This window comes from Siniperca chuatsi, linkage group LG16, assembly GCF_020085105.1.
Source record: "Siniperca chuatsi isolate FFG_IHB_CAS linkage group LG16, ASM2008510v1, whole genome shotgun sequence".
Lineage (NCBI taxonomy): Eukaryota > Metazoa > Chordata > Actinopteri > Centrarchiformes > Sinipercidae > Siniperca > Siniperca chuatsi.
In genome coordinates this window covers 9,511,346-9,539,069 of record NC_058057.1, presented here as the reverse complement: position 1 = coordinate 9,539,069, position 27,724 = coordinate 9,511,346, and the positions used below count along the sequence as shown (strand labels likewise).

At 42.0% G+C, this 27,724-nt stretch overlaps 4 protein-coding genes across 10 annotated transcripts in view; 3 read left to right on the top strand and 1 right to left on the bottom strand.

Annotated features, from left to right (window-relative positions):
• The window catches only part of LOC122862824 (pleckstrin homology domain interacting protein), a 35,489-nt gene extending 25,112 nt beyond the window's left edge, over window positions 1-10,377 (top strand). For both annotated transcript variants that reach the window (XM_044168554.1, XM_044168555.1), the window contains 12 exons: window positions 1,234-1,295; window positions 1,436-1,591; window positions 2,429-2,549; window positions 2,705-2,830; window positions 2,988-3,063; window positions 3,471-3,530; window positions 3,716-3,868; window positions 4,398-4,550; window positions 4,754-4,965; window positions 5,059-5,300; window positions 5,674-5,814; window positions 5,947-10,377. In XM_044168554.1, coding sequence (XP_044024489.1) covers window positions 1,234-1,295; window positions 1,436-1,591; window positions 2,429-2,549; window positions 2,705-2,830; window positions 2,988-3,063; window positions 3,471-3,530; window positions 3,716-3,868; window positions 4,398-4,550; window positions 4,754-4,965; window positions 5,059-5,300; window positions 5,674-5,814; window positions 5,947-6,656 — 2,212 coding nt within the window. In that variant the 3' untranslated portion in view covers window positions 6,657-10,377. The remainder of the gene's footprint in view (window positions 1-1,233; window positions 1,296-1,435; window positions 1,592-2,428; window positions 2,550-2,704; window positions 2,831-2,987; window positions 3,064-3,470; window positions 3,531-3,715; window positions 3,869-4,397; window positions 4,551-4,753; window positions 4,966-5,058; window positions 5,301-5,673; window positions 5,815-5,946) is intronic.
• Window positions 10,378-10,712: 335 nt separating this feature from the next.
• On the top strand, window positions 10,713-14,062 carry si:dkey-261l7.2 (uncharacterized protein LOC569751 homolog). 4 transcript variants are annotated; one of them, XM_044168561.1, is made up of 8 exons: window positions 10,720-10,863; window positions 10,953-11,021; window positions 11,337-11,478; window positions 11,715-11,804; window positions 11,949-12,037; window positions 12,725-12,885; window positions 13,086-13,202; window positions 13,286-14,062. In XM_044168561.1, exons 3-8 carry the CDS (start codon window positions 11,354-11,356, stop codon window positions 13,394-13,396), a joined length of 693 nt encoding a protein of 230 aa, XP_044024496.1. In that variant the 5' UTR covers window positions 10,720-10,863; window positions 10,953-11,021; window positions 11,337-11,353; the 3' UTR covers window positions 13,397-14,062. The 4 variants fall into 4 exon arrangements, with proteins under 4 accessions (XP_044024499.1, XP_044024497.1, XP_044024498.1 ...); XM_044168563.1 differs by having other exon boundaries at window positions 10,718-11,021; XM_044168564.1 differs by having other exon boundaries at window positions 10,713-11,561.
• On the bottom strand, window positions 13,990-18,372 carry irak1bp1 (interleukin-1 receptor-associated kinase 1 binding protein 1). The gene is made up of 5 exons (XM_044168556.1): window positions 18,212-18,372; window positions 15,706-16,093; window positions 14,695-14,776; window positions 14,465-14,595; window positions 13,990-14,362 (listed from the first exon to the last, which is right to left on the bottom strand). Exons 1-5 carry the CDS (start codon window positions 18,249-18,251, stop codon window positions 14,101-14,103), a joined length of 903 nt encoding a protein of 300 aa, XP_044024491.1. The 5' UTR covers window positions 18,252-18,372; the 3' UTR covers window positions 13,990-14,100.
• Window positions 18,322-23,839, top strand: LOC122862826. 3 transcript variants are annotated; one of them, XM_044168559.1, is made up of 3 exons: window positions 18,322-18,455; window positions 20,315-22,102; window positions 22,901-23,839. In XM_044168559.1, exons 1-2 carry the CDS (start codon window positions 18,377-18,379, stop codon window positions 21,058-21,060), a joined length of 825 nt encoding a protein of 274 aa, XP_044024494.1. In that variant the 5' UTR covers window positions 18,322-18,376; the 3' UTR covers window positions 21,061-22,102; window positions 22,901-23,839. The 3 variants fall into 3 exon arrangements, with proteins under 3 accessions (XP_044024494.1, XP_044024492.1, XP_044024495.1); XM_044168557.1 differs by having other exon boundaries at window positions 22,783-23,153; XM_044168560.1 differs by lacking the exon at window positions 22,901-23,839 and having other exon boundaries at window positions 20,315-21,135; window positions 21,849-21,876.
• Window positions 23,840-27,724: the final 3,885 nt, after the last annotated feature.

Sequence of the window (27,724 nt, the reverse complement as noted above, 5' to 3'; positions counted from 1 at the left end):
GCAAGGAGATCCATTGCATCAAACCAAGAGTTCCTAATTTCTCCCTAAGTTGCATCAGCAAATGACAAGACTGCGACAAACTGTGCACAGGCAGAGGGGGCGGAAATGAAAGCAGATATAACGTGTGTGAAACAGATTCAACACAGATGAGACCAAAATTAATCAGAGGAAACCTCAAAGGAAGTAGAGTGAAGTAAAGTGTTGTATTGTCTGTTTTCAGGTTCCAAGGTAATGGTGAGAGACAAAATTACACACCTTGCAAATGATATCTTGCCATAGTTGTACTGCAGGCTAATGCCAGAAACAACTAAATGCAACATGATGAAACTATAAATGTCACGATAACTACCAGAACTTTTCTGCTACCCTACCAGACAACCAGCATAACATGAACCTTATATAGTACAACACTATATATGGAGCATACTCAACAAGCATTCATAGGTACAGGGAGGTTACAGAAGAAATCTGGACAGAAACTTGTAATCTCTTACTGAGAAAATTGTGATTCTTGTTTTTTACACAATGGTGCAGGACTAATTTGTGGCAGTAAAAGGGAAATATTTGACCAAAAATGTAATTATTAAAGTCCTATGATTTTGAGAAATTTCACTTGGAATTTAGAGATTGATTTTCAATCACTAAAGTTGGCTTCTGCAAAAGTGTGAAAACTTTGTCTAATGTGCAGTTGGTCTCTTGGCATCTTAGTGAATCCTGGTGTTGAATGAGTTTGAGATCTGACTTTCCACCCTGACAGAATAAGAAATGTGAAACAGTTTCATTCAGATGTTTTGCATGTAACAGGAATTTGTCTGCTTGGACAAATAGCTCCTTGTGATTATGCCGCTGACACCTCCTCTCACAACACTCATTAACTGCACAAACACCTCATGCCTGGAATCATTCAAGAGACTTGATGAAACAGTGCTGGATGACAGTTTGAATTTGATATTTACAATGACGCCAACTAAGACTGCCCTTTGTTTTGTATTGCTTGACTTTCATCGTCAGTGACATTCCAATTTGAAACTTTAATATGCATATTGTCTGTGTTATTTTTTCTTGTCGGCACCGAGTGCTCATGGTCACACATTGTTTGACAAACCTTAGAGAATGACATCCGCGTCAGTGCTTGCAATACGTCACCTATGCAACAGACAAAAAGAAATTACAAACACAAAGACTACAATGTGACGATGTTGATGATTCATATCAGCACTGTTTCCCATCCAGCTGGGATAATGGAGACACGGAGAAGATGAGTCCTTGGGATATGGAACCCATCCCTGATGATGGTAGGTCTCTCGAATACACCCACACTCCAGTGCACACACATTTATACTCTCTTTGTTTCTTTACAAATTCAAATATAGTTTCTTAACAATTTTTAAAACTTTGATGGATTTTTCTGTCTCTGCCTTTGTTCCCTGTGCAGCCACGTTCCCCGACGAGTTGGGCACGAGTGTCCCGCTGACGGACGAAGAACAGAAGGAGCTGCTGTACATCCCGCTGGACGGGGAATGGGGCTGCCGCACACGTGCAGAGGAGTGCGAACGCATCATCAAAGCCATCGACCAGCTCTGCACGCTCGGTATGACGTCACCAAGCCCCTGTGAAAATAACAGTCCACTTATGTCATGTAAGCAGGGATGTGAAGAAGCCACGGGGGCACATTTCTTGTAAAGTAGCGGCAGCATGAGTCTACACAACATGAGTCACTGCTCTGAGCTCATCAGCATGAGCCCAGCAGGGCCATGGATCATATATTAAAAGGAATAAGCTGCTAACACATTGAGCCACATATTGAGGTGCTTGCTTGAATTCCCGTTAAGTGATGTAATGTCATATAAAGCACTGACTTTGTATTACTGCTGTATTCCTCCCAGTGGAGGAAAGCTGGTGTGAGGGCTCCCTCTAGTGACAGTTTGGAGATTAAACACACACTAGCACAAACAGCCTGCACACTTAATCCTTCTAGATCTCTCCCTGTTACTCCTACGCTCCATGCTGCAGTTGGCTTACAGGACTGGGTTTATATTAATTCTTAAAATTCTCTAAATTTAGGTAAGAATATTCAGAATAAGTAGGAAAATATTTAGCAAAAGGGACAAAGGCGTGAGGTTAGCGTTGCTATTGTAATACTTGACGTATGCACGTTATTTTATTTGGAAGGAGACATCTATCATATAGACAAGATATCCACTTTTGTTAAATACCCTCACCTCTTTTAACGTACCTGCAACTAACTGCAATTGATCATGTAAACTTATTTCTTGATTAAACACACACCCTCACACCATCCTGCCATTTTGTTGTGGAGTCGTATTACTAAATGCTTGTCTGTTACAGCGGATGTGTTCCAGTAATAATCCTCTCTTCTTGTGTGTTCATCCGTCTTTCGTCCGCCGACCAAACCTGCCACCCTCAGATGTGGCAGCGCCATTTGCCTTTCCCGTGGACCTACAAGCTTACCCCACATACTGCACAGTAGTGGCCTACGTCACTGACCTCAGCACCATACGCGAAAGGCTGGTGAACCGCTTCTACAGGTACCTCACATCAGGTTGTGTTTTGAGTGTTTGAGTAAAAGAGATGGCAGAATATACAGTGTGTGTGTGTATGTGTGTGTGTGTGTGTGTGTGTGTGTGTGTGTGAGAGAGAGAGAATTAAAAACCCACTCAACATATTTGTATTTCCTTTTCAGACGACTGTCCTCTCTGATGTGGGAGGTTCGTTACATTGAACACAACGCCCAAACATTCAATGAGCCTGGATCATTCATTGTCACTACCGCCAAGTTTGTCTCTGACCTCATGCTGCAATTCATTAAGTGAGTATGTCGTAAAGTATAATTTATTCAAGAGCCTGTATGTTGTTTTAGAGGAAAATAGTGTCAACTGCTCAGCGTCAGCCAGTTCAGTTTTTGTCTTAAAGCACTCCATACGTCAGATATAGTCATTTCTGCTCTCTCCCTCTTTCGTCTTCAGGGACCAAAGTCTGACAGACCTCATGCCCCTCTACAAAACTATGAAGAAGGCTACCTTCTCTGACTCTGAAGATGAGGTGTGTTTGCACATCTACATGTTTACACTGCAGTTTGTCTTAAAATTGTCCTGAACATGTTGCTTTTTACCCTAGTGGCTGATATTGATTACATGATTTCTCACCCAGTCAAAATATTGTTTATGTCATTTGTATCAAAAAGGCTTACTTTCACTTTCTCACACAATTTTCTTCTTCATTCCAAAATATGCTGTGGATTGGATATTGTATTGCATAAATCACAGCAACAAAAGTTGGGATAACAAGTAGTAATTCTATTTTCAAAATGCTGCTGTTATTAAGTTACACCTGAAATTCAGTTGGGAGTTGAAATAATGAAATATTCTATTGCAAATACATAGTACATGAGCTTAGTAGAGTTCAATATACGCTACCTATATTTAATTCCCCTTTTCCTATTTATTTAGGATGATGAGGAGGACGACGAAGATACTAATACTCCTGGTACATCCACACGAAACCATAAGGTAAAATCCCATACATCCTAGACTGCTGTCCACATGAGTGAAAACAAACCATACTAAACTCAAAGGTCTTACATCAGAAGTTGCTCCCCTGCCATGTAATCCAGCATCTAAAGAAGAGGAGGCTGTTTTGTATCAGCTAGTACAGTAACTTCTATTTACTTGGTCTTGTCATTTTTTTTGTGTAGGGTCGTCGACCCATGCGGCGCCAACTGCGAACCCGACCTCCTTCATACGACCCTCATGCATGGAGGGGGCGCTGTAAGGAGCTGCTGGATCTCATCTTTCAGTGTGAAGACTCAGAGCCCTTCAGAGAACCTGTGGACCTACAGGAATACCCGGTACCTATGCAACAACTCTTTGCTTTCTTTCTTCAGTATTGTGTGGACATGTGAACTCTACCTCCTCAGAAACAAACTGAACTCATCTGGATGTGGTCTGAGTTTGGCTTATTGTAAATTTCCATTAGGCGCACATTCATTTGCATTTTCAGTTCCCTTTTTTTGGTCCTTGAATCTTGCTACAGACAGTCTGGGGGCACAAGTGGCTACAATTCAATTACACAAGGAGTGGTATTTGAAGCAAAGAGATTGTTTGGTCTGAAGAACAGGCCCTTTCCACTCAGCATCTGAAACGAACAATGTGAACAGACTCAAGCTTTTAGTGGGCTACAGTTCTCTTGTTAACAAAGGGAGAGTGGAATTCTTTTGCTGTTGGTTCAGTTTTTTTCGCAGTCCACTCAAAGTGAAGCCCCAAATCCCCCAAATCTCTTACGTCTTTACCTTCTTTTCCTCTCCTCTACTCCTTATTGTGTTCTCATCTTTTGAAACCTGTAATTGAAATGTCCCAACTTCCCTCTGCTTCTCCCAGGACTACCTGCAAATAGTCGACTCACCAATGGACTTTGGCACTGTTCTCAGCACGCTAACAGAAGGAAAGTACCAGTCTCCCATTGAGCTCTGCAAAGATATCCGGCTCATTTTCAGCAATTCCAAAGCTTACACGCCCAGTAAGAAGTCTCGGGTAAGACACGCATGCACAAACTCACAGACACACACACGGTTCGTAAAAACCAGGGTGCAATGTACCTTGTAGTGCTGTCATATTTTCATGCTTTGACCAGTACATAAAATCAAATTCTCATATCAATTAGTGCTCTTCAGTCATTTATCCCTTTTTGTCTTAGTGTGACAGTTGAATCAGTGTAAACTTTATTGCGTCTCCAGATCTACAGTATGAGTCTGAGGCTCTCTGCACTGTTTGAGGAGCATGTCAGCTCCATCCTGGCCGACTACAAGGCCATCCACGGCCTGACGGATAAACTGACCAGACAGGGCACAGACAGACAGACACGACACACTACAGACAGACAGACACGGCACGCCATGAAGAGGAGGAGGAGGAGGAGCGAATCTCCAACCAGCAGCACTGCATCCAGGTAGAAAAAAGGGACATTTAATTTGGGGTTTTGGGTTACTTACTGCGCATCAGGTGTGATCTTTTGTATTCTTTCTTCCCATCCTGCCTCTAGTCCGGAGAGGAAGAGACGTGTATCATCCAGGGTGACCGGGAAAAGGGAGCCATCACCAGCTCCTTCACGACCCTCCTCTCTGAGACAGAGTGCCCCCCTCAAACTGCCCCCTCAGCTGGTGAACGGGAAGGCAGACACTCCGGCCGCAGGGCGTACACGAAGTGCAGCACGCCATTCTACACACACTCCGCCCTCCTCATCCTCCTCACATAACACCGCAAGCAACACACAGAGCACAGCAGGTGAGATCATTTAGAGCATAAATAATAAGTTGTAGTTTTAAAGGAACAGTTTGACATTTTTTGGAAATACGCTCATTTGCTTTCTTGCTGAGAGTTAGATTAGATGATTGATACTGAATATGAAACTTCCACCAGCAGCTGGTTAGCTTATTTGCCTGGCAACCTCGAGGTGACAACAATATTCCAGGAAGTTACTGCACCCACAAAACCACAACGAGTTGTTTTTACACTTTTTGTATGAATTAAAGAAGATGTTAATTAGTAAGCTTTAGAGGTGCTGGTAGGCAGATTGTGTTACCTTTAGACTGAGCCAGTCTGTGTAACATGTTAGATAATTTACTTCCTTTATTGCGTATCACTTTGCCATCGACAGAGTCTACTCGCTCACTGAGGGCTCATAACTCTGTGTCAGCGCCACCAGCTCCTGAAAAGGTGACACCCTCTCCAGCCGCGGAAAGTGGCGGTGGAGGAAGCACCCGAAGGAAACTCAGGACTCCTGTACGACACACACCTGGTAAGAGATGGCGTCACAAGGAATGCTTAGGTTTATGATTAAAGTCAGAAACTACATATTTAATGTCACCTGCCTGCTATTGATACGTACTTTCTTCCTTTTGTTCTGTAAATCAATGTCCTTCCCTCTCAGGCTCTCCTGCCAGCCCTTCATCTCTGAGCACAGTCCACCTGAATGGCCACAGTAGTCATGTGACCCTGGGTGTGGGGAAGAGGGGGCGGAAATCCAGAGTGGACCCACCAGTGAGTCCTCCAGAAGTCACGACTCCGGGGAGCCCTTCCAGACCCAGAGGCCGCCCTCCTGGCAAGAAGAGAGGCAGGAAGAGCAAGCAGGAGCTGGAGGACATGAGGAGGAGCGGCAACCGCAGGAGCTCCACCCCTAACGATGAGCTTGACCAATCGACAGGGGACGAAGGCGGGACGTCTTCCGCGCAGGAAACGTCTGTGCTGTCGGACTCTGGCATGGCATCGACGCCTAGACGGCGCGGGCGGCCCCGAGTGGTAAGAACTGATGAAGCCACTCCTCCCGCCGAGTCACCTGAGCCCTCGCCACTGAGGAGGAGCAGCAGGAGAGCCAATGAGGAGGTCACGCCTCCTCCCCAGACTGCTCCTCCACGATCCAGTAGGAAGGAGTCTCCAAAGGAGGAGGCAGGGGAGGAGGCAGGAGGGTCGATGCGCACGCGTAACCAGGGGCGACGGTCTGCCTGGTATGTGGAGGAGGACTCTGAGGAGGAGCAGAGGCAGCTGCTGTTTGAGGACTCATCAATCACCTTTGGCACCTCCTCAAAGGGACGTGTACGCAAGCTGACAGAAAAGGCCAAAGCCAACCTGATAGGCTGGTAACGGAGACAACAGAGCAGACACACAGGATGTGAGGAGGAGGCTGCGTGCCCTGACAGAGAAGAAATCTGGCTGAGATTTCTTATAGCTTATGCGTTGGAGGAGAAGGGGGGGTCCGAGCTGAGAAAATTGCTTGGTGTTGTATGCATTTGTGTGCGCGTGTGTGTGTGTGTGTGTGTGTGTACGTCTGGGGAGCTGCTAGTCCAGCTGCTGCTATTCAAAGCTGTGGCTATGGAGAGACACAACAGCGCAGTTATCTGTCCACTCCTCCTTCCTCTTGGCCCAGTAAGCGCATCGCTCCGCCAACCGATGGCTTTCTGACAACGCATGTTCATTTGTTCCAACTCCTCCTACATTATTGGTCCATGTTGGATCCCACAGGAGCTCACTGACTCCTATGCTGGGGGTCTTGTGACTCGCTCCTTTCCAGTGAACCACTCTTCACCTCTGTCTGACCTTAAACACTGTTGGTGTCAGACTGGGCAAAACAGTAGTTTTAGTACTTGAAAAAAATCATGAGGAGAGCTGGATGTATCTTAACTCACTCTTACTATTTTTGAGGACTTTTCAAGTGTCTCTGACTTGAGGGTCTGTGACGGATTAGAGACCACTGGCCTGAAGACGTCTTTCGCCCCCTTCTTCATTGTTCCCGCTCTTCTTTTATACAACCCCTTCTCTGCTTTTTCTAAAATTTGTACGTGATGATCGGCTCTCTGTTTTGAAAGTCTTACACATTGGCTGACCTGAGCGTGTCTGTCTGCGCTAAAATACCAAATGGTGTACCTTTGTTGGTACTGTATATCTGTAGGTTTTGTTTACTGTTGGTGTGTGTGTGGGGGTTTGTTTGTTTTGTTTTTGCAAGGGGTCATTTATATGTTTAGACAGATCATGTTTCAATGCGTCAACATTAGCAATACCTTGTGCCTTTATGTCTTTGGTGTGTGTGTGTGCATGTGTGTATAAGTGAGCTTGGCCTCTGGCCTACAAAGTACATGTGCCTGTATGTGTACGGATGTGTGTAATTGAAGGAGTGTGTGTGTTTTTATAACACAACTGAGTGCGTCATTCACTTTCAGCGTACAAACAGTGGCATACAGTTTGATCGTTGTGAAACCTCTCAAAGAAATGTATTTATAGCAGTTGAAAAAAGACTTTACTGTTGTTGTAAAACCATTATTCATGTCAATATATTATCCTATAACCAACCTATCGTCAGTTTATACCTAAGGTACAACCAGTGGAGCTTTGGGTGACTAGCTTTGAGATGCACTTACCACAGATCGGTTATCAATGCAGTCGGAGGGAGTAACCCTGTGTATTTTAAAATTGTTAACATATAAAAATGAACTTTTTAAATGTTGAGATGTTTCTATGGTGACCACACACACACTCACACACACACACATACACACACAAGTCTGTCTCGCATGTTCTAGCACTTTCTCATGCCTGGAGCAAACAGGATCGAGCCAGATCAAACTGGATCGGACTGAATTTGGACGGAAAGCCGAGAGAGAGAGAGAGAGAGGGAGAGAGAGAGAGAGAGAGAGAGAGAAACAAGTCTTATATTCATCTTTCTGATTGTGTGCCTTCGCTACTCTGGCATATTGAATCCTCGGTTTCTGCTTTTGGGGCCTTTTTTTCCCCCTTACTTAATTTTTAAAAATTTTTTGGGACTTCCTGGTTCTGCTCATCACTGGGTTCAGAGAACTGTACTTCAGGGACTGGACTGGACCTGACAGGCTTGTACGGAGGGCTTACGAAAGAGAGAAAAGACTGAAAAATGAACAATGTGACTGGAGAAAAACACATTATGTCACTTTCTCTGTACACACAACTAAATGGACTGAGTTTATAAAGATGACGGCCTCCACTTCTGATATATAGCTGTTTTCACCCCAGCACAGAGCAACTAAATGCCAAAATCAGCCACTTGTTGTTGTGGGTTTGACTGGGGAGAACTGGACGGAAGCATCTATATACACCCGGTTCGTTTCATAGGTCTTTCTTGTCACATATTACTGAACATATATCTCATCTGTTTGTCATTCGTTGTTTTTGGTTATGGATTTGTCAATGCCAAATTCTGTCTTTGGGCACTGAAGTTTTAGAACATGGCTTTTGAATGTGTTTATTTTCTGAAGCAGTTTTACTGTCTCCACAGTGAGTGTGTTGAGCTCGCTTACATATAATGTGTCACCTCTTTCCTGTCTGTGTCCCTGCCATACAGGACAGTATTTCAGTGGCTAGATCTGTGGAGCTAGAATGGTGTTTTATACTCCTGGCACTTATTTGAGGATATAATTAACTTTTTTTTTTTCAGTCAGTCTGGCTTATATTTACTTCACAAGATATTTGTTTATATTGTGTATATGAAGAGTTTTATTCCAGATTGAGACAGCCTAAAACACTGACACCTTCCTTTCACAAATGACTGTTGGCATGAAAATAAATCTTATTGTTGGGGTTTCTGTTAAAGATAGGAAGCTGATGATCTTTACCCACAAAACTATGTATTTTGTGGGCAAAGATAGACTCTTCATAGGCACATAAAGGTTTGGGATTTTTTTCTATCTCAATCACACATAATCATATTTACATATATGCACAGATTATCATGAGTAGAGTGTGGAAACAACATTATAGACCCAGGCTTCTCAAACTTAAGGTATGAGCTCACTTTTAAACACAATGTTTACTTGAGCCAACTAAAAAACACAGTACTTGAGAATCCCAAATGTTTGCCGGATTTTGCCGTGGATGTACCCATTTTGAATCAGGAACGATTGGTAGCTAACCTTTCCTTCAGCCTTCTACAAAGCAGCCACTGTGTATCTCCAGTTAATAAGGGCATGGGCAGGGATGTGTGTTATTTTCCCTCTGATTTCCCATTGAAATGCAGTCAAAGTGGGAATGCAGTCGTCATATAAAAGTAGACATCAAACGTGTTAATTCTGTCATCGCCCCCCTCTTCATCAGACCCACACTACCTGCATTTATTACACCTGTCAAAGTAAAAGAGCTGATTTCGTATTGCTGGTCAGGTTAGCTTAACCATGTTAATATTAATGTACAACCTCTAATCATTTCAAAGGGGCCTTAAAAGCAAGTCGCTGCTTTATAAGCAAGAATCGGCGTGTTCATTCACTTATTTTGAACGCACATCAGCCGCATATGTCCCCAGTGCTTCACAGTGTGGATTTCATTAGGTTTTTGGATTTAGGTTAATTTTTATTGAGAAGTTTTGAAATATGACTAAGCACTTGAGATCAGCTCTCTTACAAGGCCCGCACTGCATTTTGGAACTCATGTACACACACATTTACCACGGGCCTGTGCTAATGTGTGGAGTTGTGCTGTTTGTGGCCTCTGACCAGGCATCACAGTGTTTGGTCAGAGGATAAAGGTCACAGTGTGTGTGTGTTTGTGCGTGTGCGTGTGTGAAGTGGTTGCATGTGAGCCACCAGGAAGCATTTTTGGGACATTTTAAGTTTTAAGAGGGGCTTGGGATGGGAAAGAACAGAATGGGAAGGGAAGGGGAAAGGGGTCTGTTTCATGTGAACTGATTGAAGAGGATGTCTTTGTTAGTTTGGATACTTTTTATATATAAAGGCATTAATGCAAAAAAGAAGCATAAGGCTAGAATGTATGTGTAGGGGCGTACTGCTGTCCTGTTAGTTCATACCAATATTTTAAGTAAAATAAACAGTTGTGTTTCCATATACACTTTTCCTTCCTGTTGTTGATTGTGTCATTTTAAAAGAATCCTCACTTGTTCACAGGTTTAAAAACAAAACAAAACCTAAATTCATATTATCCACCACATCAAGGGTTCAAGTTGCAGTATGTGTGGTCCTAAAAAAAAATAAAAGCATATGCGTTTTTTCTGGCTGATTTGTTTGTTCTCTCTGAAGTAAAAAAAATAAAATAAATACAGTAGTGCTATAACACAACCAATTCAAAATAAGACGACAGAGACAGTTCAGTTAAGGTTGTTGGTTACATTACAATAAAGCTGCATGAATTAACAACTCTCCCACCTTGCGTTGCCAAAGCGTAACTGCGTGAAAAACCACTCCCCCCGCGCAGAGCAAACAGGCTCGGCTCGGCTCGGCTCTTCCTGACGTGGCGAGCCGCTAAAGGTCCGCCGGTTCCTCCGTGGGATCCGGCGATTGGGCAGACTACCTGTTTGGCAATTTTTACGAAAAATGTAAATACACAGGTGGTAGAGGCATGTGCGCGCGTGTGGTTTATGTAAATAAAACAGAAGTGAAACCGTGTCACTGTTCTGGTTTCCAGGCGCAAGCAGACTCTCAGACGCAATGTTAGGCAGATAGTTGGAGCAAAGACTTTGGATTTTAATACGAGGTAAGGGTTATAATTACTAGGCTAATGGCAACAGAATTTGACAATTACGTCGTTTGACTTGCATTTCTTCTAAGTTTCCGCAGCAACATGTGTTGTTTATCAAGCTGGTTTTCACTTCCTTTAACGTGAGGTTGAACCATATTAACATTCTGCCAGCCAATAAAACTACAAAAAAAACAAGTGTCAGTTCACAGTAGCAGCGGCTCTGTAGGCTACCCGAAGGCTTCTTGGTTTGAGTTCTTGTATACGTCGACTTTGGACTGATACTGGGTCCCACACCTGCCACAACCACCTGACGCGCGTTTCCGTCCTCAGGTGACGGCTGCGCAGTGATGCCTCAGCTAACGGCCGCCGCGGTGCTGCAGCTCGCGCTGCTGCTCACCGCTCTGCCCGCGCAGTACTTCATCTCCCGGTGGAGCGGCTCCACGGCGGTGCAGCGGTTCCACGCGACCACACGGTAGGATCCGTGCGTGAACGGGGCTTTTCTTTCCCATTTACGCATCAGTGTAGGGTGTCTCCACTTTGGATGAGGAAGATAAAGTGAGTTGGGGAAAATGTTTGAAATGTAATAAATGGCCCTTAAATTCATCCATATGCATCCTAGTCCCTATAGAAATATTATAGTGAACCTAGTGCATCCATATAGGAATAACCTAGTGTTTTTGTCATTAATCAATAACCATGGTGTTTCAGGTTAATTAGAATGTGGAAAGAGTTGAGAACATCTTTCATCAATGGCACTGCATGGATGGACTGGGCAAGCCAGCAGATGTCCAGAGTCCAGTGAGTATGGGATGGGATCCTATCAAGCACTGCTTCCTGTCCCTTTAAAAGGGATTTCTAATGTTTCAAGTTCTTGTAGCACTATGGAAACACACGGGCCAGTCACTTATATGTGGAGACTAACAATATTTTTGCTTTCCCAAGGTCTTTGGTTGGCTTGGGACAGGAAGAGCCTCAAGAGTCACTTGCCATAGAGATCATGCTTTATGATAATGACCAGGGATTCTTTGGAGGTTTGTGTCTGTATACATATCTACTATATATTTGGAACATTTTGGTCAGTGGACATATTCAGAAAGCATAAACTGAAATTTCAGCTCCCATATTGAGTATTTTTCAAAATGACAAAATTTAATTTAAGAAAAATTAATTTATTTTTATCTGTATTTCAACTTTGTGCCCCCATATGTCCCATTACTCTTTCTACAATTTTTATGTCATATTTCATTTTTTTTTTGTCCTTGCCTGAACTGTAACCCTTCAGCAAGTATTAAATCCTGTGTTAATCACGCAGGCTGTGCACAATTTACTGCTAACTACACTAACCTCTTTCAAGTGTTTACTCTGAGTGAAACTTAAATGAAATGTGTAGTGTAATTTGTATTTTGTCAGTAATAAAGGCAAACTAAACCGTATTGTCAAGCATGTCATGAAAAAGTTGAATCTGATGCAATGATGCCCTGGCTGTTTCATGTCTTCACTTTGATTGTACTGTTACTTAGAACAAACCCCTAAGGGAAGCAGCCAAAGACAAGCTCTTGCAAGCAAATTAGTGTGTCTTTTGTGGTTCTGTGTTCAAGTGAAAAGTTCTCACATCTGTAAGACAGTGAATAACCTGTGGGTTCAACTTGACTGCAAGTGTTAAAAAAAAAAAAAAAAAAAGCCTCACAGAAGATTCTCGTTTTTCTTCATTCCTGCAGCCTCCAAGACAACGCGCAGCCCTCGTCCTCCATATGTTTTTCTCCGGGTTGGAGAGGTGGTAATGGAGAGGAAGGGCCATATGGTTGGGGTGGTGGTGAGCTGGGACCCCGAGATGCGAGCCCCTCCAGAGTGGGTCGACAGAGTGTATTCCAACTCTGAGGTTAGCAGCCACAACTCGACACACCAATACTGCTTCTTGAAAGTCTTTTACTTCATGTGTCCCCCTCTTCATTAACGTTCTGTTTCACAAACTCAGTGTTGGCATGGACATTTTATAATGTAAATAAGTGTTGGAAAGTAAAAGTAAATAAGTAAAAAAAAAAATGAGCCAGTTCTGTGACTGTGCTTATATGCATGCAGGGCACTAAAGCAGAGAGGACGCCTCATTATAAAGTACTGTTCAGCGGGCCTGGACCCTCCTCTCTGTTAGTTGGATACTTGCCTCAGACACAACTGGAGCGCATCACTGGGATGAGGGTATGTACTGAAAATCACAGCACATAAACACACACAATCGCACACATTCAGTACATCTTGGACTCACTGTTGGATGCTTCTAGCCGAACATTCCCACCTTGGAGAATTACTTCACACATTTTGATGGGGAGCGGTTCGTCATGCAACCCTGGCTCAGAGAGATCTTCCCCGAGGATGAGAACGTGGACGCCTGACTGCTCGGCTGTGTGTGATCATGACGTGGGATATGCAATGTTAAAAACCGCAGAGGAAGCTTGGCTATTGCTTCTCTGTGTATTTCTGACTTTTCAAAGGTGTCTGAGAGACCTATCTATCTGGTCTCAAGTTCTTCATTTGTCTAAGAAATCTACTGGAATCTGTCAATCATGAGTTGTAATGAGCGGATGCAAAATGCCAATGTTTTCTTTAGACATATTGACCTGGTAGTCGTAAAGGCCGAGATTTGAGCAGATCGAGGATCATTTTCAAATCCCTCCTTGCTGGATCTGAATGTGAGGGTGTCTTTTTGTGGATTTGGAGTAACACTGGGACTCACTTATGAAATGTTGTACTTTAGCTCTCAGTTGTCCAACTTTTATTTCTTTGAGATGTACAAATATACAGTATTGCCAAAAAAAGTAAAAACAGATGAGACATTTAATTTAATATTTCCTGATGTTTAAAGACAGATTTGAATGACTGGAATTAAGTTAAATGATAACAGTAAATGCTTGAAATGACAAAATTGCTTTTGAAATCTGTGTAGTTTCCCCCCCCCCCCCCATTCATAACACTGTATTGGCTGAGGTAGACAAAACCTTGAAAAACTGCACTTTTATTCAGCCATTACAAGTGAGAAATAAAATACTTTTTAAATGTGACACTGCTCTTTGGTTTCACGAGTCAATGACAAATGCCTTCAGAATTTTTTCCTGCTTCTGTCTCTGAGGCTGAAGGACACAGACACCCGTGAGGAGGCGGTGATTGTGGGTGTACAGTGAAGGTGAGGGAGGGGTGCAGCACTTTGGCCTCTGCCTCCAACCTCCTCATCCTCATTCCTCCACTCCCTTGTCTCCTCCTCTCTGACGAGTAAGGGGGGTCCCAGAGTTTGCCCCAGGAGCTGACTGACTTCGCAGGCCTTCTGCTGAGCATTTTCAACTGCTGACACACACACACGCTGCCTACAGCACAAACACACACAAGTTACAACTGCTGAATTTCATCAAAATAAGGACAAGTCTGTACAGGTATTACAGTGATGCTGAGATGTGTGTTCTTTATACCTCATTTGACTCAAGCATTCAGCACTGTGGTAGAACTGCGGTGTTCCCACACTAACACTCTTGTCCAGCTTCTCCAGCAGGACACTACATACTTGCTCCATCTTCTCAAAATCTGAGAAAGTGACCACAACCTGTGGAAACATTTTGTTATACTGTCATATACAACGCAACACACATGTGCTGTAGAGTCAGTGAAGGGTGATAGCGTCGTGTTTGTCCAAATACTCCACCTCTGCATCCATGTGATACTGGTCTGCCTCTCGGTGGAGAAACCTCCTCACTGAGGTGTCTCTGTCACTGACACCATGTTGTCTAAGCAGAATGAATAAATGAAAAAGTATTACATTGATTGCATCAAGGTGTACTTTAGACTTGGTGGACTTAGAGAACAAGGTGTAATTAGCTAATTTACCGGTTAAAAAAAATATATATATTTCACACAAAATAAGCAGTGCGCATACATACATTTAGAAACACTAACTGGACTGCTAGCCTATGTGCTCCATACAGCTTCAGTTGTTTAAATATTGGTTCATCAATTACCACTATTACTATAATAGGCCTACTTGTGCAACTACTACTCCTACTACTAAGAATAAATAAGAGGCACTTTAATGCTTCAGTGGAAACCCATGACTGTGTAGAGTACTACTGACTAGTGCTACGACCAGTGGTGGAAAGTAACTAGGTACATTTCCTCAAGTACTGCACTAAAGAACAATTGTGAGATACATCACACTTTACTTGAATATTTTCATTGTATTCTACTTTATAGTTAATTCCACCGCATTTCTGAGGGAAATATCGTACTTGTTACGCCACTGCATTTTATTGACAGCTACAGTTGCCAGTTACCTTGAAGGTCAAGTTAGTCTACTTTTAGTTTACTTGTAGTTGGATAGTTTTCCATTGAGGAAGTACTGCTTCTTCAGTAAAAGTTTTTAATACGTCTTCCACCTCTGGCTACTTCTAACGCTACTGCAGTGACAGCAGTTAGTCTGCTGCTTGTTTAATGGATATAACTTCCTTTACGACAACTTAAACAACGTTTACAGAAGCCATTAATCCTACGTGTCATTAATACCACCGTACTTTAATGTCTCAGTGAGCAGCACTAGTTGGTTACATTTCTGTTAACATTACTGTTGCCACAGCGAATACTAACCTAGCTAGCTACAAACATTACAGAACTAAGGTTAACGTTAGCTAAGTTATAGTGTTGAATGGGAGTGTGTTTTCACCTGACTGCTTGTAAAATGTATTCAAGTCGCCGTGAAACGCTGTTGGTCACCTCGTTGACTGACTCTTTGCTGTTGCCCACACTGACCCGCACTGACACTCGGTCCGCCCGGCAGCAAACCTCCGCTGTTCCCGTGACCTGGACCTCCCTTACCCGGTTACTGGGACTTTGACGAGTAACTGCTCGCGCTTCGAGTCCCTGCTCTTTTTCGTTACCGTCGAATTCCCGACCAGCAGCCGGTAGTATCGCAGCGAAGACTCGACTCTGGCCATCCATGATGGTAGACACAATCCAACTTCCCGCTGCTATGGCAATAGGTGAAATGCTCGTCGGGATGTGTAGTTCCGTCAAAGAACTACAAAGAGAGGGCGTTGACAGATCCTGTCTTTCTAAAGGTGTGAAGAAGAGAAAGTTGTTAGAAGATTATTTCAAAGTGCGCATGTCAGTAAAATTAACAGCCTTGCAGCCAGGGGCGGATCTGGGAGCCCCCAAATCGTGCCTTATTATTATTCTCACAGATTGCCTACCTTCTTGAGAATATGTTATTATGGTATTAAGGATGTTACTGCAACGCATGCAATCATTTACTCCCCCCCCCCCTGCTTCAGCGACAACCCATAGTTCTAGGCATGGCCACCAAGTTCTCCGACTGCCCCACCCAACCGACCCCGCTTCATCCCCAAATTTAAAAATAACTGAAAAGTATTTTATTTTGTCCTTGTCGATTTGGCCAATCATAAACATGCCACGTCCCATTAGACTTTTGCTAATGGTACCACGGCGATGCAATAGTCCTGGCTGGCCTACACAAAAAACATCATCCCTGGAGAACTCAACACAGCAGCAGTTGGTGACCAATCAACATCTCCTACTGTAGAGCCCATGTGCAAGGCTGAGTCCTTACTGCAGCAAAGCGGGTTTGAATCCAGTCCGCGGCCCTTTGCCTCCTGTCTCTCTCCCCCACATTTTCTGTCTCTCTTCAACTGTTCCTATCAAAGGCAAAAAGCCCCAAAAAATAGTCTTAAAAACAATCTCTTACTGCTCCCCCAATCAAAGCAGTCTAGGACCGGGCCTGTTCCCCGATATGAAATGTGCACTGGACCAGCCAGCAGTGACAAAGCAGTGCAACCGTGTTGGAGCTTCAATCTGTGAGTTTAAAGTTTAAAAGGGTAGTCGGGGGACACGGGAGAGACAGATTTAAATTAAATTGTTGCTCAGATTGTTATGTACAGTGACCCTGAGAGCTCAACGCACTGCAACTTAAGAAGACACATGCAAATAAACAAAACACAAGCAAATTAAGAAAACATCTTAATAGCTAGATAGATAAATAGCACTGGAGGTAAGAGGAAAAATATGTATTTTTGATTTTAGGTAGATCAGAGACCCTACACACAATCCGTCAGCTGCAAATCCATGCACCTTGTCCTGTCAGTGTTTTGAAAAACAACAAAAAACTACTAAAATTAGCTTTTAAAACCATAATGTTTGGAGGTTTTGGAGTTAATAAGGATCCACTGAGCTCACCAACAAATCCAATAACAGTGGAGATGATTGTTTGCAGAACGCTGCACTACTACAGGCATGTGAGAACAATAAAACACAAGAAGTTGGTATGCAACAAAGTAAACCACACCAAAACACTGAAAATGCTTTGTGATTCATTGCAGGGGAGAACATAATTAGAATCAACAACATGGCAAGATCACAAAGTCTATTATCTCCCATCCAGACTGGCCTTCAGCGTTCAATAGACTTTAGAATTAGAAGTTACTTTGCCTAACAAGACATGTACCCATGTGAAAACTGCACGTTCAATTGCCACTACTGCTGTGGTGAATGACAAAGTTAGTTTCCTTGTTGTCATATATTTTTAATGTTGCATGTTTTTACCCTTAACATTTGCCAAAGGGACACAAAACTTGACTTTCTGGGCGTCAAACAGATATGCACTTACTGTGTTAATTAGTAGGCCTATGCGATTTACTGACAGTCAGGGTGACGAGGGGCAGTCCCTCGCTCAGACTTTGACCATGCTGTGTGTGTTTAATGATTATGAACACATCAGGTGCTGAAGGAGAAAATATAAGACTACTGCCTGTGTCATTTCTGACAGTCAGTAGAGGGAATGGACTATCACAGCTACACATCAACTTGTAACACAAGTTGGACAAATCATCTGTTAGTCTATTTAATCTCTCCGTGACACTCTCTCTCAATTGTGTTTTCAATTTCATATTCAGATTTGTTGTATTGGCATGAGTATTGCCGAAGCTGGTTGTATAAGATTCACAATGTAATTATAACTCTGAATGTAAGAAAAACTAATGTTGCTGCTTATCAGCTGTAGCCCACTATAATGAAAGGAAAACAAATAGCTTTAAAAAAAAAAAAGTGAGTGAGTAACATTAATAAAAAATGAAAAAATATGTATAAATAAAATGAAAATATATTGAACAAATATGAGAACAAATATAAATGTTATGTCTCTCTTTCTGATCTCTCACTTTGCACTTGGACTTGGACACGAGTTGATCTCTTGCACATCCAAACTGTGGAAAGCTAACTAACTCTCTGAGAATTGAAGCGCTGGAAAGAATCTACTGGAAAACGGATCTTGCTGAAGAACAACACTTGGGCTCAACTATTGTGGAAAACCAAAGCGCTTGAAAATGGCCCTCAGTAGAGCACTGAGCAATGAGAAACACCTGCTGATGGGAGTCGCCCGTGAGTTGGGCAATAACCGTGCAGGTAAGACAACTTTTACATTTATTTTATCATTTAACTTATGACTGATTTATTGATTCACCCCTTTAACAAATGTATCAGTACACACCCTGTGATATGCAGCTCATACACTGGGAGAATAATGACTTATAAACCAGCCTACTAGCAGATTGCAGAGATTACTGTGGTTATTTTGGAGAAGCCCTGTTGTTGGTTGCGCATGATGTAATCAGTGTACCCTTGGTTCACTGAGCGTAATGACGCGTGCAATGCCATGCATATTAAATACATTTAGCAGCTCATTGCAAACTATTGAGAGTTTTGCCCACATAAACACTGACGTCCTTACAGTTGTTTGGTGTAATGCCTTTGCCCAGTGCACACACACACACACACACACACACACACACACAACAGTTGATTAACTGACCCACTGACAGATTGATCTCGAGCTCCATATCTGGTATTGTATTCCCCACCTTGATCGTTTACCTAGTCCCGTCTATGTTTTCTCGTTTCCCCTGTTGTCCAATTTTCCTGTTGCTTGCATTTCCGTCCAAAGAATAGCGCAAAGAGACGTGCGTAAATGAGATTGAGCTCCTCGTCCAGTTATGAAGCCTTGTTCACGTGCTAAAAGCCCTATAGAGTTTCGAACATATTAATATTATCATTATTATTATGTTTTGTAATGTCTTCTGTGTTCAGCACATGTGAAAAACACTGGATGTGCACAACCTCGCCTTTTTTATTATAGAATTCTGACCCATGGCTCAAGGCCTCACGAGAATGGCGTTTTCAACATTTGCTCTCATTTTAAATGTCATTATATACTCAAATGTACTTTCAGTGACGTTTTTTAAAACAGGACAGTAACAGTAAAACAGGCTTATGTTCTTTAACATTTTCAATCATGTTTGGTTTCCAAACACAAAATTGTTGATTTTTCATTTATAACTCAAACTCTTCAGCCATATATGCGAATATACTTGTAATTTATATGATCAAAATTTCCATCATTGTGAAAAGGGTTCTTCCAAGGTCAACACATTAACAGTTACAAGTTTTTCCAAGTGAGTAGAGTAAACAGTGGTTATCATTAAGTGTCCCATGAATGCAGCATACAATTATTCTCATTCTGTTGAAAATAACAGAGGCAGAACTGCGCAATATTTGATATTACTGTTAAAAGGGCCTCTTGTGTGATGGTGGCTTAGTGACCGTGGTGGAGGAAGTATTCAGATCCTTTACTTTAAGTAAAAGTACTAATACCACCCTGTAAAAACATTCTGTGACAAGTCCTGCACTGAAAATGTTACTTAAGTAAAAGTATGTAAGTATAATCGTGAAAATGTAAAAGTACTCAATGCAGGAAAAGCAGCAAATCCTCGCATTTGTGAAGCTGGAACCATGAAATGTTTTTTTACATGAAAAAGGACTGAAACGATTATCAAAATAGTTGGCAATTCATTTTCTGTCAATCGACTAACTGATTCATCGACTAATCGTTTCAGCTGTACTTGTATAAACTGTTGGGTAGTTTAATTTATAACAAAACATCCTGTTTTATAAACTCTTCATATGGTTTGTGTGCAAAAATCTCACTTTGTAAAGTGACTAGTAACTAAAGGTGTCAGATCAATGTAGTGAAGTAAAAAGTAAATGTAGTGGAGTAGAAGTATAAAGTGGTATGAAAAGAAAAGACTCGAGTAAAGTACCTCAAATTTGTACTTAAGTGCAGTACTTAAATGTACTTAGTTACATTCCACCACTGCACCTAACTTTAACTTAGATTGTTGCTTATTTAATCCCAGATGTTTAATGTTATGAGAGATATTTATCATTTGAAACCAGGTTTTCAGAAGCTTTCACTTTTTCCCCCTCAGGTGGTGTGAACTACATCATTGAACGTCCTGCAGAAGACGGCCCTCCTGAAGTAATCAGGATTGTCGACAGTGGCAAAGCTCCCAATCTCCCAATCTGCATCTCTTCTGATGAGGAAGAGGAAGGTGAGGTTGTGGATGAAGGTGAAGGCATTCCCCCGCTCCCCTCTGACGATGAGGATGCGTTTGAGGAACTAATGGTGATGGTCGAGGCAGGGGATGAAGACACTGATGATGATGAGGACTGGTCTGACAGCGGAGATTCTGCGTATGACTCCACGTGTGAGGATGAGGAGGACTTGGAAGACGACTACGATGATGACAACATCAGACCTCGCTCCACTCTCATCCAGCGGTTCCCACCAGAAAACTTTTTGCAGGGATGGCGACAAGTGTATCCTCCTGAGCAGCAAGTGGAACAACCTGAAGACGGTCTGCCCTCAGTTTTTCAAAGGTTGGAAGAGTCAGCTCCCTCAACCTCAGGCCACAGCTCCTCCACAAACAGGAGCACGGAAGATAGCTACGGAGAGCAGGTAAGTGTTAAAAGGCAGAGGTGGAATTGTGTGGGAAGCCATGAGGAGTCAGCCGCTTCAACTTCAAGCCTCAGCTCCTTCACAAACAGGAGCCGGAAAGAGAGCTACTGGGAGTCAGCTCCCTCAGCTTCAGGCCTCGGCTCATTTGCAAACAGGAAATACTGGCCGGGTCCTTTTGAGTGCTCAAGGTGGGCTGATGACAGCGACTCCGATTAGGACTGACAGCCCTGTTTGCTGCAGGATTGGAAAACTGTAAAACCTTTGTGTCTGGCAGGGCTGGCCAAGCCCCAGGTAACCTTCCCACACGTCTGGCCTGGTTGGTGAAGACTTAAGTAGCATCTTGCACCAGGGCTTTTTTTTTAAACATCTGGCTTCTTTATATAGATTTTTCTTTTGAATATGACTAGTTCCCTTTAATAATAATGTATAGGACACCTAAATGAACTGCATGTAGTGCTTTAATCCAAAGCATTTTTCGAATGTGTCTCTTTCACCCATTCTCTCACACACACACACACACACACTCATACACCGATGGCAGCAAGCTACCATGTTTGTATTTTTTTAAACTAAGCTGTAGATGTGTATACCAGAGGCAAGTTAACAATTAAGGATAACGTTAACAAAAGTGTCGTGCAAATTTTGATTTCACTTATTTAATAGTTCATTAGATTATTAATGTCACTCACTCTGTTGTACTGTCATGTATTTTTCTTTGCAACGTGTAGCTGGCTATACCAGACAAAGGTAAATTAATACTGAATGACAAGTCTCCTGGAAGTCTTAATCTCACTTACCGGTAATTCAAAGATTGTTAATTTTACTCACTCTGTTGCACATCGTGTTTTTTTTAGTTAGGTGTAGGTGGCTGTAACGTACCGAGGTAAAATAATAATAAAAAGCAACTTTGATGAAAGTCTTCTGCAATTCTTATCACTAATTTAATAATTCAATGATTATTTATCTCACTCACTCTGTTGTACTTCCATGCCCCCCCCCCCCAGGTGTGTAGATGGCTGTTGTGACAGGTGAAGCTGTGGAAGCTGGAGCACTGCCTCTGGTCTGCTGCATCCAGCAGAGGCATCTGTTCTTTCCCAGCCTTCAGGATTATACACACTGCTCCCCACAAGAAGCGACAAAGTGGAAGACTACATCTGGGATTTCCATGACGACAGAGAAGATGTGTTTGCTCCGGACCAGATGTGAAGGATGGACGACCAGCTGGAGAGCGGTGCTCCCCTCTCTTTGAGTTGGCTAAGTAAGTAATCCCCTCACTAAGACTACAAAAGCCCCAGTAGTGTAATGAAGTGGAGATAAGCTAAAGTTACATATGTAGGATTATATTTATTGTAGGAACCTTCTTGAATATTATTCCATTATTGGAGGCCAAATTCAATAGTTGCTTACAATGCAAAGGTTGTATAGTTGTGTCCAGAATTATTCATTGCATATTTTTTGTATTTCATAGGGCAGGACTCCTCTGTGTATTCATTATATTACATGTTGATGTAAAAAAATTAAGTAATGTTGATCAGGATATTAACTTTGTCCGTATCACCTACACATATTTTTAAGTATTACTGTTAATAAGCACTATTTTATATACTTTTTTGCCTACAGTCCCATTGTTTGACTGGTTTGGTGTTTTTAGGTTTATTTTAGTTTAGTTTAGAAAACAGCAACAATATAAGAACATACAAACATTTTATAGGACCTCCACAGGTTTTAGTTAAAATGGTTACTATAGCCTTCTTGAACTCATTTAAGATTTTTATGAATAATATCCCAAATAGCATATATTGATACAGTCCACATTAATATAAGTAAAATATCTTAGCTTTTATAATAATGAATAAATCATTGATTGTATTAATAATGAATTAATAATGAACAGTAAAAATATTAATTAAGCTTTTCTCTTGCATGCTGTCTATTCAGTTCAAATATCCGTAGCTCGTAAAACTGAGGGTGTGCTGCACATAAGGCAGCTAGAAGGAATGGGAATATGGATTATAAAAGGCGTATACATATAAAGAGGTTTATCCCCAACCCAAAGAGAGGAAATTTGCCTCGTTCCTGTGCCGAAGACGCCGCGTCCCAGTGGCTCCAACGACTACAGACCGGTGGCACTGACCTCCCACATAATGAAGACCCTGGAGAGACTAGTGCTGGAACAGCTGTGGCCCATGCTCAGACCCCTCTTGGACGCCCTTCAATTCGCCTAACAGCCCCGGCTGGGAGTTGAGGATGCCATGATCTTCCTACTGAACCGCATCTACACCCACCTGGACAAGCCGGCAAGCACGGTGAGGATCATGTTTTTTGACTTCTCCAGTGCCTTCAGCACCATCCGGCCAGCCCAGCCGGATCCTGGATTGTTGACTACCTGACTGGCAGACCACAGCACGTGCGTCTGCAGCACTGTGTGTCGGACAGCGTGGTCAGCAACGCTGGGGCCCCTCAGGGGACTGTCCTCTCTCCCTTCCTCTTCACCATCTACACCACGGACTTCAGCTACCACACAGAGTCCTGCCGCCTTCAGAAGTTTTCTGATGACTCTGCTGTGGTGGGGAACTTTGTCTCATGGTGTGAGCGGAACCATCTGCAGCTCAATGCGACAAAGTCTAAGGAACTGGCAGATCTACGAAGGGCCAAGGCACCAGTGACCCCGGTTTCCATCCAGGGGATCAGTGTGGACATTGTAGAGGATTACAAGTACCTGGGAGTACACATGGACAATAAACTGGACTGGGCTAAGAACACTCAAGCTCTTTACAGGAAGGGCCAGAGCAGCCTCTATTTCCTGAGGAGGCTGAGGCCCTTCAACATCTGCCGGACAATGCTGAGGATGTTTTATTCAATTTTCCTTTAGGCCTATTTGGATTACATGTGTATATTTTTGGATGACGTGTATTTATTGTTAATTTCTTTTTACTGTATATATGGTAGCCTTTCTATTTGGCTTCTGAATAATTAAATATGTATTTTTTTATGAGTTTCTGGATACTGTATATTTATTCAGATTTAGTAGTCAGACTGTGTGTAATGTGATTATAATTTTGCTTCACTACACAATAATATAGTTATTGCTTGTGATCACATGATTTGGGTCCCCTTTATCACACCTGCGATGTGTTCTCCTAATTAAGCACGGCCACCTTTAGATTTAAGCCTCGACTTCGGAACAGCCAGAAGGGCCCCGACCTGAGGATCTAAGGCTGCGAGCTGGCTCATATGGGGTCAACATTTCCATTATGTAGCTTGGGGCCAGACCCATACATGTACGTGCTTTAAAAGTGATCAGTAAAATCTTAAGATCAATTCTAAAACGAACAGGGAGGAACAATGGAGAGAAGCAAGTACTGGGGTGATGTGATGTCCTCTGTTAAAACCAGTGAGAAGCCGAGCTGCTGCATTCTGAACCAGTTGGAGGCGAGAGAGTGACTTTTGGTTTATGCCAGAAGGAAGGGAGTTACAGTAGTCGAGACTAGAGAAGATAAATGCGTGAATAACTCTTTCCAGGTCGGAGTGTGAGAGCATTGGTTTAATTCTGGAGATGGTTCTTATTTGGAGGAAAAGGACTGGACAAGTTTTTTGATTTGTGGTTTGAAGCTTAGATCAGAATCAAACAGTACCCCTACATTTCTGGCAGTGGGCTTCACATTTGCAGACAAGGACCCAAGGCTATTCTCAATGAGACTGATGGGATTTGGGGATTGAACAATATGATTTCTGATTTTGAGTTATTGAGTTGCAGAAAAGTCTGTTACCATAAATAAAATTCTGGGGTTAGAGTAATTTGCTAAACTTAAATTAGAGAAGAAGGATGCTCTTGCCCCCCCCCATTTTTGTTTCTTTCTCCTACAGTCTCTGTATTATTCCTGGGTGGATTCACTTAGCCAGGGCTGGGGTGTTCTATTTGACTTTTTGTCTTTGTATGGGGCAACAGAGTCCAGGATAGTCTGGCAGGTGTCATAAAAAAGGGAGACAAGTTCCTCTGTGTTCAAATGTGGATTAAAGGCAGTTAAGCAGCAGTAAAATGCTCAGAAAACTTGCTAGCAGATGTAGACTTAAAGAGCCGGCAGCGGACAGGTGTACTGTGATTAATGGGTAGTTGGGATAAAACCACACTGAATAAAACTGCCTTAGGATCAGACACACAGATATCCTTTGTCTCAAAGTTGTCAGGGCTGAGACCACTGTACAGAACCAAGTCAAGGGTGTGGCCCTTTGCGTTTGTTGGTTCTTGTATTGCCTGAGTGAGGTTGAAAGATTCCAAAGTATCCATAAAATGCTAAAGAATATCAAACAAAGGGGCTCACGTTAGCTTGCTTTTCTAACTTAACATAGTTCCGCCATTGCTGAAACATTTGCTCTTTTTTGCTCAATTCATTGACTTAATTAGTTCATTTGAAAGTCTCGGTACCCACCTTTCTGTAGACCCTTTTCACGGCAGACATTTTGAAATATACTAGCAGCAAAACCACAGGTGTAACTGTACTGTAAATAATAGCTGCATAACCACTTCTAAGGTATTATTAATTTTGCATGTTTACTCAGTGGTGTGGCTTACTGTGGCACTTAATTTGGACAGAGCCATGGTTATGTTATTAATCACACCTCTGACTAGTAAAATATTAGTAAAAATATCTGTAATAGTATTTCTTATATAGCAGCACTTGTTATAAACGTCTTTGTTCCATTTCCACAGATGTTTGTCACTCGTTAACAGTCAAAGCGGAGTGATATAGGGTACACAATGTATTGCAAGTATCACTTGGGTTGGTCAGTATCTCTATTTGGTCAGCAGATGGCAACAAAGTATAACATAATAGCATAATAAAAATATGGCAGCACATAAGAAGTGATAGGATAAGTACAGGCCTTTACATGCAGTACAGAGAGATACTTTTGAAGTTTTTATTATGTAAGATTTAAGCTTTCTATCATTGTTGGGAATAATTCTAACTATCAAATATTTATTTAAGTACTTCTGGTAGATGGGAGACGAGGCCAATAATTATAATAATAATAATTATTATTATATTTTGCCCATCAATGTATTATATTGTGAATATCAATTACTCACAAGTACATAAATAGGTAAATGTTATATTTCATGAATATAATTTTCTCACGCTAGTTTAAATGTTTTAAAGCAGTGTTGAATGATTAGTGACCAGACTTTTTAACGGTCTAAGCAATGAGGTTATATTAATGAGTAGAGTTTAGTAAAATAAATAGTAATAATCATACAAAAGAAACGTACTGTATCAAAATAATCTAAATTTATACTTTACTTTCAGTGTATCTTAAATTAGTGAAGAAAATATTACTTTGCATAAAGAGAGGGCATTGTGCGCAGTATATCTCATTAATCTGTTAGTTTGGAAGCCATGTAAACTGCCGTCTCTCCGTGTACTTTAGACCTATTATGTGCCCTCTTCTTTCATTTTTCAAGGACATTTGGGAGCAGCAGAGATTTGATCCAATTCTGAACACTGGTTTCTTTAAACAACAAAGTTTGTTTGGTTCCCCTTGAGTATTAAACTGTGAAACGGGCTTTATAATCACAACCTAAAAATACAAGGCCATATTTGTTGTTATTGTCTCCGGTTTCGCTGGTCCCCCGGTATGCTCTGTGAAACCCTAGATCTGATGCACAGCTCCAGCCAAGAAAGATGCAGCACCCTACAACAGGCTATTTTCATATGAGAGAGAATGAGGAAGAGAGATCAGACAGCATTTTCCTTGAGTGGCTTGCAGACCATTTTTGCTCCTCTCCTAGCTATCTGTTGCCCTAATCACTTCAAAATGTCTGTCTTCTCGCTCTGCTGTCTCCCAACTCCTCTGACCAGAAAGATGGCTCTCTTGCAATGATTTTAAATGCTTAGAGCAACAGTTGGGCGCTGTGATGTTGTGGTAAATGAAAATGACGGTAAATTATTTGTTCAGTTGGCGATCATCAGAAGGTTACCAACCACTTACATAAACAAGAATCCTTTTTACTCTTAAAAGCATTAATTCTTCTTTTCCCACAATGTTTATATAACTACCATCAGTTTATTAGTACTTACTGTGATGCCTGCCATGAAATTATGTTGTAAAGATTTATGTAAACCAAAAAAAGGTTGGTTGCGTAAATAAAAAGCTGGGTAAACTCAATAGAGGAGGTTTTGCCCTCCACTGTGTCCCTGGATGTTGGGTGAAACGGGTCTGGGGGTCCTTAGATGGAGACTGTGGCCACTTAGGGAAAAAGATTTGACTGTAATGGTCTCTGAATCTGTTGATGTCTCTCTCGCTCTCTCTTGCTCTCTCAGATGAAGTAATAGCTGTGTTGGAGGCCCTCCACGTCTCTCCATAGACCACAATCAAGGCCCGTGCAGTTTTATTGCAGTTTTATTTTCATATTGTCCAAGAAATCTCCAGACTCCCTCCTGTGCCCGTTGCCATAAATCGTATATTTTGACTGTATTTCTCCCACTCTGCGTTTTTTATTTATGAGTGAAGGCGATAAAACATGCAGCGTGCACTCTGTGTGTCCACAGCTGTCATCTGTCTAGGACTTTATTGTGAAAGGGAAAAAAAAAAGTCAAATTTCATTTTTTTTTATTTCCCTACACAAATCGCTCTCCCTGTTAAAAACAGATGCTGATAGAATGAGAAAACACAATAAATGGAGATTTTCATTGTTTACGTCTCCAGACTCTTCCGATGAACAGTTTTATTGGTTATAAAACCACCAGTATTCAGCTCTGTTTAACAATAGGTTCAGGTGGTGATCATGGTTTTATCAGCAGGAGGTGCTCTGAACTCGTGGGCTAATACTCACAACTGGACCTGTAAATTCTTGGTCATTAGTTAGATGAATAAGATGAAC